The sequence below is a fragment of the Scylla paramamosain genome, chromosome 11 (assembly GCF_035594125.1).
Source record: "Scylla paramamosain isolate STU-SP2022 chromosome 11, ASM3559412v1, whole genome shotgun sequence".
Taxonomy (NCBI): Eukaryota; Metazoa; Arthropoda; class Malacostraca; order Decapoda; family Portunidae; genus Scylla; species Scylla paramamosain.
In genome coordinates this window covers 11,255,650-11,265,000 of record NC_087161.1, presented here as the reverse complement: position 1 = coordinate 11,265,000, position 9,351 = coordinate 11,255,650, and the positions used below count along the sequence as shown (strand labels likewise).

At 38.7% G+C, this 9,351-nt stretch overlaps 1 protein-coding gene across 1 annotated transcript in view; it reads left to right on the top strand.

The window, feature by feature from the left end:
- The window catches only part of LOC135104948 (bromodomain-containing protein 7-like), a 192,221-nt gene that overhangs the window by 150,445 nt on the left and 32,425 nt on the right, over nt 1–9,351 (top strand). The window contains 1 exon segment of the mRNA XM_064012763.1: nt 7,671–7,806. Within this exon segment, the coding sequence (XP_063868833.1) occupies nt 7,671–7,806 (136 nt within the window).

Sequence of the window (9,351 nt, the reverse complement as noted above, 5' to 3'; positions counted from 1 at the left end):
CTTGCTTATATGAGTAAAACACTTCTCTTCTGACCATTCTCATGACTAAGTTATAGGGGCTAGGTGGATACTGATCACTTTATCTTCAAAGGCATCTCTTCTGCTATTAACTTTGTGAGACTCAATCAAAAGGGACATTTTGAAATAGAGTAAATTAATTTGGGAAAGAGAGTCTATGGACACGGGGATTTTGATATTAATCTCATGGGGCGAACGGCCACCCTTAATTGTATTTATTTTATTTTATTTTTTTTTTTTTTTTTATTTATTTATTTTTTTATTATGTAGGAGGGACACTGGCCAAGGGGCAACAAAAATCTAATAAAAAAATGCCCACTGAAATGCAGTCCCATAAAAGGGTCCAAAGCGATAGTCAAAAATTGAAGGATAAGTGTCTTGAAACCTCCCTCTTGAAGGAATTCAAGTCATAGGAAGGTGGAAATACAAAAGCAGGCAGGGACTTCCAGAGTTTACCAGAGAAAGGGATGAATGATTGAGAATACTGGTTAACTCTTGCGTTAGAGAGATGGACAGAATAGGGGTGAGAGAAAGAAGAAAGTCTTGTGCAGTGAGGCCGTGGGAGGAGGGGAGGCATGCAGTTAGCAAGATCAGAAGAGCAGTTGGCATGAAAATAGCAGTAGAAGACAGCTAGAGATGCAACAGTGCGGCGGTGAGAGAAAGGCTGAAGACAGTCAGTTAGAGGAGAGGAGTTGATGAGACGAAAAGCTTTTGATTCCACCCTGTCTAGAAGAGCAGTACGAGTGGAACCCCCCAGACATGTGAAGCATACTCCATACATGGACAGATAAGGCCCTTGTACAGAGTTAGCAGCTGGAGGGGTGAGAAAAACTGGCGGAGACATCTCAGAATGCCTAACATCATAGAAGCTGTTTTAGCTAGAGATGAGATGTGAAGTTTCCAGTTCAGATTATAAGTAAAGGACGGACCGAGGATGTTCAGTGTAGAAGAGAGGGACAGTTGAGTGTCATTGAAGAAGAAGGGATAGTTGACTGGAAGGTTGTGTCGAGTTGATAGATGGAGGAATTGAGTTTTATGAGGCATTGAACAATACCAAGTTTGCTCTGTCCAAATCAGAAATTTTAGAAAGATCAGAAGTCAAGCATTCTGTGGGTTCCCTGTGTGAAATGTTTACTTCCTGAAGGGTTGGACATCTATGAAAAGACATGGAAAAGTGCAGGGTGGTATCATCAGTGTGGGAGTGAATAGGACAAGAAGTTTGGCTTAGAAGATCATTAATGAATAATAAGAAGAGAGTGGGTGACAGGACAGAACCCTGAGGAACACCACTGTTAATAGATTTAGGAGAAGAACAGTGACCATCTACCACAGCAGCAATAGAACAGTCAGAAAGGAAACTTGAGATGAAGTTACAGAGACGAAGGCATAGAAGCCGTAGGAAGGTAGTTTGGAAATCAAAGCTTTGTGCCAGACTCTATCAAAAACTTTTGATATGTCCAAGGCAACAGCAAAAGTTTCACCAAACTCTCTAAAAGAGGATGACCAAGACTCAGTAAGGAAAGCCAGAAGATCACCAGTAGAGTGAACCCATACTGGTGAAGTGATAGATGTTTAAGAATCTTCCTGTTGAGGATAGATTAAAAAACTTTAGATAAGCAGGAAATTAAAGCAATAGGACGGTAGTTTGAGGGATTAGAACAGTCACCCTTTTTAGGAACAGGCTGAATGTAGGCAAACTTCCAGCAAGAAGGAAAGGTAGATGTTGACAGACAGAGCTGAAAAAGTTTGACTAGGCAAGGTGCAAGCACGGAGGCACAGTTTCTGAAAACAATAGGAGGTACCCCATCAGGTCCATAAGCCTTCCGAGGGTTTAGACCAGCAAGGGCATGGAAAACATCATTGCAAAGAATTTTAATAGGTAGCATGAAGTAGTCAGAGGGTGGAGGAGAGGGAGGAACAAGCCCAGAATCGTCCAAGGTAGAATTTTTAGCAAAGGTTTGAGCGAAGAGTTCAGCTTTAGAAATAGATGTGATAGCAGTGGTGCCATCTGGTTGAAATAAAGGAGGGAAAGAAGAAGAAGGAAAGTTATTAGAGATATTTTTGGCTAGTTGCCAGAAGTCAAGAGGGGAGTTATATCTTGAAAGGTTTTGACACTTTCTGTTAATGAAGGAGTTTTTGGCTAGTTGGAGAACAGACTTGGCATGGTTCCGGGCAGAAATATAAAGTGCATGATTCTGGTGATAGAAGGCTTAAATATCTTTTGTGGGCCACATCTCTATCATGTATAGCACAAGAACAAGCTGTGTTAAACCAAGGTTTGGAAGGTTTAGGTTGAGAAAAAGAGTGAGGAATATACGCCTCAATGCCATACACTATCACCTTTGTTATGCGCTCAGCACACAAAGACGGGTCTCTGATATGGAAGCAGTAGTCATTCCAAGGAAAATCAGCAAAATACCTCCTCAGGTCCCCCCCAACTACCAGAGGCAAAACGCCAGAGGCACCTTCGTTTAGCGGGATCCTGAAGAGGGATTGGAGCGATAGGACAAGATACAGATATGAGATTGTGATCACAGGAGCCCAACGGAGAAGAAAGGGTGACAGCATAAGCAGAAGGATTAGAGGTCAGGAAAATGTCAAGAATGTTGAGTGTATCTCCAAGATGGTCAGGAATATGAATAGGGTGTTGCACCAATTGTTCTAGGTCGTGGAGGATAGCAAAGTTGAAGGCTAGTTCACCAAGATGGTCAGTGAAGGGAGAGGAAAGCCAAAGCTGGTGGTGAACATTGAAGTCTCCAAGAATGGAGGTCCCTGCAAAAGGGAAGAGGGTCAGAATGTGCTCCACTTTGGAAGTTAAGTAGTCAAAGAATTTCTTATAGTCAGAGGAGTTAGGTGAGAGGTATACAGCACAGATAAATTTAGTTTGAGAGTGACTGTAGTCATAGTCAGATGGTGGAAAACTCAGAAGATTCAAGAGCGTAGGCACGAGAGCAGGTTAAGTCATTGCGCACATAAATGCAACATCCAGCTTTGGATCGAAAATGAGGATAGAGAAAGTAGGAGGGAACAGAAAAGGGGCTACTCTGTCAGTTGCCTCAGACACTTGAGTTTCAGCGAGGAAAAGAAGATGAGGTTTAGAAGAGGAGAGGTGGTGTTCTACAGATTGAAAATTAGATCTTAGACCGCAAATGTTGTAGAAGTTAATGAAGAAAAAGTTGAGGGGGTTGTCAAGACACTTAGGGTCGTCAACAGAAAGACAGCCCAACCTGGGGACATTTATGGTCCCCTCCCCAGATAGGGACTATGAGGCTGGTGTAGGAGTCGCCATGATAATTCTGAAATTTTTGAGTTAAGGGTGTGTGTGTGTTATTAGGTGCTTGTAGTTTTGTGTGGAGGAAGAGAGTTGTCTTTAGAGGGCAGGCTGTGACTGCCCCCTTGTGTTGTGAGACACAAAGGGAAATGTTCAGTGAGGTCACAGCTGGGTTTAATGATAAGTTCACAGTACCCCCTGAACAGTGCTTTAGACCTCACTGGGAGTAATTATCATTTTGGCAGGTGTCTACTGCCTCCTCCTCCTGGTGTCTGTACTCTCTCTCTCTCTCTCTCTCTCTCTCTCTCTCTCTCTCTCTCTCTCTCTCTCTCTCTCTCTCTCTCTCTCTCTCTCTCTCTCTCTCTCTCTCTCTCTCTCTCTCTCTCTCTCTCTCTCTCTCTCTCTCTCTCTCTCCCCCCCTCCCTCCCCTTCCCTCCCTCCCTTCATTCTTTCCTGCTTTGTACTCTCACTTTTTCTTTCATTCATTCCTACTTCTCTTCAACTTATATCACTGCTCACAACAATTTATATATATATATATATATATATATATATATATATATATATATATATATATATATATATATATATATATATATATGTGTGTGTGTGTGTGTGTGTGTGTGTGTGTGTGTGTGTGTGTGTGTGTGTGTCCTGAAAGTCATATATTCTCAGAAATGAAAGATCAAATCATTCTAAGTTGGAAATATTCTATGGTCAGATGCTTTTGATGCTTTGATGTAGAAGTTACAGGACATTTTCACATGAACTTGCATCAGTGGTAAGTAGCTGCATATGGGCCATTGCCATATGAAGTATGTTATGTTTTAGCTATTATTTGCTACAGTGATACACTGTGTTATTAAATTCAGTTATATCTTTATTTATGAAAATCTTGATGTGTAATGAAGTAACATGCTCATAATGTCAACACCCACCATTGCTGCCCTCTCCTCCCCCTCCCCCCTCACTAGTTGTGTTTGTGCGTTGATAATGAAATTTCCTCTAACCTCTAAATCTTAGCATTAGAAGCATTTTACCATAGAATATTTCAGGCTTAAAATTACTTGATTTTTCATATATATATATATATATATATATATATATATATATATATATATATATATATATATATATATATATATATATATATATATATATATATATATATATATATATATAAGAAGTTTAGTCAAAACTATTCGAGCTTTGGCCAAAAAACAAGTAATATTAAAAACTCACAATTTTGATGTAGTCTCTCAAAGTATTCACCTTTGGAGTCTACACACTTATGCCAGCATTCCTGCCACTGCTGGAAACGGTTCTGGAAATCACTTTTTGGGATGCTGTAGAGATGTGCCATTGAATTTTTCTTCATGTCCTCTGTTGAAATCTCCCTTGGAGTGTATTTTTGAGTTTTGAGAATACCCAAAAGTCAAATGAAGCCAAGTCTGGGAAATAGGAAGCTTGATGAACAAGTTGTGTGTTATACTTGATGAGGAATACTTGTATGACGTGGGTGGAATGAGTGGGTGCATTGTCTTGGTGGAGCTGCCAGTTCTTTGCTGCCCACAGGTTGGGTCATTTTTCACTGCACAGCTTCACAAAGGCAGTGAAGAACCGCCAGGTAGTATTCTTTGTTAATTGACCTTGTGGTGTAGTAAAAAAAAACAGGTCAGTTTAACATTGCTGCACACCTGTCTTGCTTTCTTTGGTCTTGGGGAGGATGGATGCTTCCATTGGGATGATTGCAGTTTTGTTTCAGGGTCACAGCTGTATACCTATGTCTCATCACCAGTGATGATAGTAATCATGAAGTTTTGATCTTGGCTAGCACACTAGCATGTACTGAGAGATTTCCTTTTCTGTTTTCTTTCCGCTTATCAGACAGCAGCTTTGGTACAAATATGGCTGACACCCTCCTCATGAACAAATATTCTGTTATAATTCTGTTATAATATAATGGCTGATTCCAACTTCGGTAACAATCTCCTCAATAGCCACACAACAGTCTTCATAGACTTTTCCTCAAGCCTTTGCAATCATATCATTGTTTCTGCTAGTTGATGGTCTGCCACAATGTGGCTCACTGTCCACTAAGGTGTGGCTATCTTTGAACCAGTTGTACCAATCTTTTATTTGTGTTTTTTCCATAGCATCATCTCTAAAGGCCTTAATCTTCTCAATAGTCTGGGCTTGTGTATCACCAAGTTTTTGGGAGAATTTGAGACAGTATCTTTGCTCGTTGCACTCAGTCATCTGGATTCAAAAACAAAAATCACACAGCACACTCTTCACATCTGTACTCAGCACATCACTGCAGGTGATTGGTACCACCTACAGACACAAAAATTTTTGCGCAGGCTCAGTAAGGATGTGGCCACGTAATATTCAAACGAATTTTGCACACACATTATGGCTTTGTGCAGACAAATTCAAGGGTGGATACTATTTGACTACACCTCAATATATATATATATATATATATATATATATATATATATATATATATATATATATATATATATATATATATATATATATATATATATATATATATATATATATGCGTATAACAAAAATGTAATACAGAGGGTGTTCGAGTTATGAGCAAGATACATTCCGGAAGGCTGCATACATCCCACAAACAATGCAATGTTTACTTACTTGATAGTTGATACCATGAGAGAGAGAGAGAGAGAGAGAGAGAGAGAGAGAGAGAGAGAGAGAGAGAGAGCACCTTGCCTTATGGGTGATGTGATATTGTTGAATAGTGACAGGCTTGAGGCTTCTGCCAAATGCAAGATTCAAATATGCCATGCATATGACCGGGGTTAAAATTAGATGCTTTTCTCTCTCTCTCTCTCTCTCTCTCTCTCTCTCTCTCTCTCTCTCTCTCTCTCTCTCTCTCTCTCTCTCTCTCTCTCTCTCTCTCTCTCTCTCTCTCTCTCTCTCTCTCTCTCTCTCTCTCTCTCTCTCCCTTCCTTTTCAGGTTATACACACTTTTATTCATGTATTAAGATGGCTGTTGGAAAACACAAGACAGGTTTGTATGCCTGTTCATGGACTTAGGAGTGGATGTAGCCTAGGTTCAGCAGGTGTAGCCCTGAGTTATGAGATGCTCTCTTTTTTTTCTCTCTCATGCACATTTTTTCCTTTCTTCCATTCTCCTTCTTGGGTTATACTCGTACATGCCTTTATTCATATAATTTATTAAGATAGCTGGCTGAAAGCATAAGACAGGTATGTTTGCCTATTCATGGACTTAATGTAATGGAGCAGGCTTTCTACGCTATGCAGTGCAACCCTCTTCTCCCCATGCCTCTCAGGGACCAAATGGCAGAGGTCCGTACACCATGGAATCTCAAGCCAGACCCACTGCAATGCAGTATAATAAGTTTTTAAATTAAATTTAAATCCTAAACTAGTGTCTCAAATAAACTGCTACAGGGCCTGTTTCCTGGGGTGGTGGGCAGTCCTTCACTATGCTGAACCTTTGGAATTTTGGTTAGCAAAGGGAACAATATCAAGAATACAGTTTCATTTTGCAAGCAGACTGCTCATATCTATGAACATTTGTAACTCATTACCTTGTATCTCTCTCTCTCTCTCTCTCTCTCTCTCTCTCTCTCTCTCTCTCTCTCTCTCTCTCTCTCTCTCTCTCTCTCTCTCTCTCTCTCTCTCTCTCTCTCTCTCTCTCTCTCTCTCTCTCTCTCTCTCTCTCTCTCTCTCTCTCTCTCTCTCTCTCTCTCTCTCTCTCTCTCTCTCTCTCTCTCTCTCCTATTCTTCTTCTTCTTCTAAGTACCTGGTCCCCTTTCTATATAGTGCATGGTTCTGATGTAAATTTTGAAAGATTACTGTATCATAAGGCAGTTTCTTTTCTGGTTAATGTGTTTTCGTCTTTTTTTATTTCAGAAGTTTGGGATTGACAGTAACCATACAATATCACGAACCTAAAAAAATGCATGGTACTGTTGAAATGTTAAACTTTGCAGCAACCAGTGGAAATTTGAAAAAATGCATTTGTTATTTTACTCCTAATAATATTTGTGAGGGTATGAGTGAGGTAAACATACAGTATATAAAGAGGCTATGCAAGACAGAGAAGGCAGAGGCATGCTTGCTAAGTTATTTTGATCATGATCATTCTATTTGTATTTCAGATGAAGGAAAAGATAGTCTAACAAATTTTGATAATCAAAAGTTTCTTTAGTTTTACCTTACAAAACTTTAAAATTTATGTTCATCTTCAGTATTGGTGATTACAAAATTTGAAATTTATGCTCATCTTCAGCATTGTTGATCATGGTATCTACAGATATTTTTCTGTCCCTACACTTTCCTTTTCTATACTTCCCATTCTCCTCTTTATAATTTACAGTTAAACCCGTGTACTATGGATCATATTCGTCCTTCTGCCCCACGTATGATTCCACATTTGCAAATCTCAGCAAAGAGGAAAGTGAGATGGTATATGCTACATATGGGAATGAAACTGCTGTACAGTATGCTAAAAGGTAGGTTATGTCCAGTAGCAGCATGTAAAGTTATTATATAATAAGACTCCAAACTAAATATTAATTGAAATCTGAACATCTTAGGTGCATGAAAGTAGAATATGGTAATAGACTCTCTCTCTCTCTCTCTCTCTCTCTCTCTCTCTCTCTCTCTCTCTCTCTCTCTCTCTCTCTCTCTCTCTCTCTCTCTCTCTCTCTCTCTCTCTCTCTCTCTCTCTCTCTCTCTCTCTCTCTCTCTCTCTCTCTCTCTCTCTCTCTCTCTCTCTCTCTCTCTATATATATATATATATATATATATATATATATATATATATATATATATATATATATATATATATATTTGTAGCATTGCAAAGACATAGTCTAAGTTTCCAAGGAATAAGCAACCATGATTTCTTCAGTATATAGCCCAAATATTAATTTCTTCAGTAAAATCAGAATTACTCAGGGAACAGTAGTTGTATTAGCAAGAACAGAATTATCAATATGCACACTAAACACATGCCATGGTAATGAACTCTAAATTTACACTAGTAGTAGCAGTAGTTAACCATTCCAATGTTTACATACAGCATTGTCAAAGATTTCTTTAAATATATATACAGTGGTTCACAAATGTTCCAGTTCAGAAACAAATTGGTTCACGAACAGATTTTTCAAACAGTTTTTGCATTGGTTCATGAACAGTATTTCAGTGTGCGAATGCACAATGCACTGCAAGACCAGATGCTGGCTAGTTCCCTTGGTAAGGGTCTGTAATATACGTGCACATCAATCACCCTGTCATAACTTACAGGTGATTATCATACACTGGCAAGTCTTAGGCATTAGACTATAGCTTGTCACTGATTTCAAGGGCAGGGACCTTCCCAGCTGTTTGAGGGGAATGGGTTAGACCTGGGTTCCCTTATCCCTTCCTGATGCCTAAGACTTCCCAGTGTGTGATTATCACCCACAAATTACAATAGGGTGATGGATGCACACATTTATTACAGACCTTTACCCCTTAGCCAGTGTCTGGTCTTGCAACTTTCTGCAATTACTGTAATTTCATTCTGTTTTCTTTGTCACAAAAATGCATTTAAAGAAAATTTTGTAACATAATGTTTCTGAGGCAGGAACGGATTAATTGTCTTTACTTTAATTTCAAAAGCAAAAATTTTTTTGGTCTGCAAACTCAGTCATGGAATGGATTAAGTTCATGAACAGAGATCCCACTGTATTTCCTCATTATCATCAAGATAGATCTCTCTTAAATCACACATACACTGATTCATTAAGGTAGTGCTTATAATAGTAGCTTATAGATTTATAGACATTCTGCTTGTACACCCCTGATCTCAAATTATAAAAATATCAGCTCTGAGTTTCCAGTAAGTGAGAGCTTTGTCATTTTCATTTTCATACATACAGAACACTAGTGGACATTTGTAATAGCACCTAGGAACTTTATTTTTTATTTATTTATTTTATTTTTATTTTATTTATTTATTTATTTATTTATTTATTTATTTTATCATTTTCTTACAAAATTTGAAAGTAATT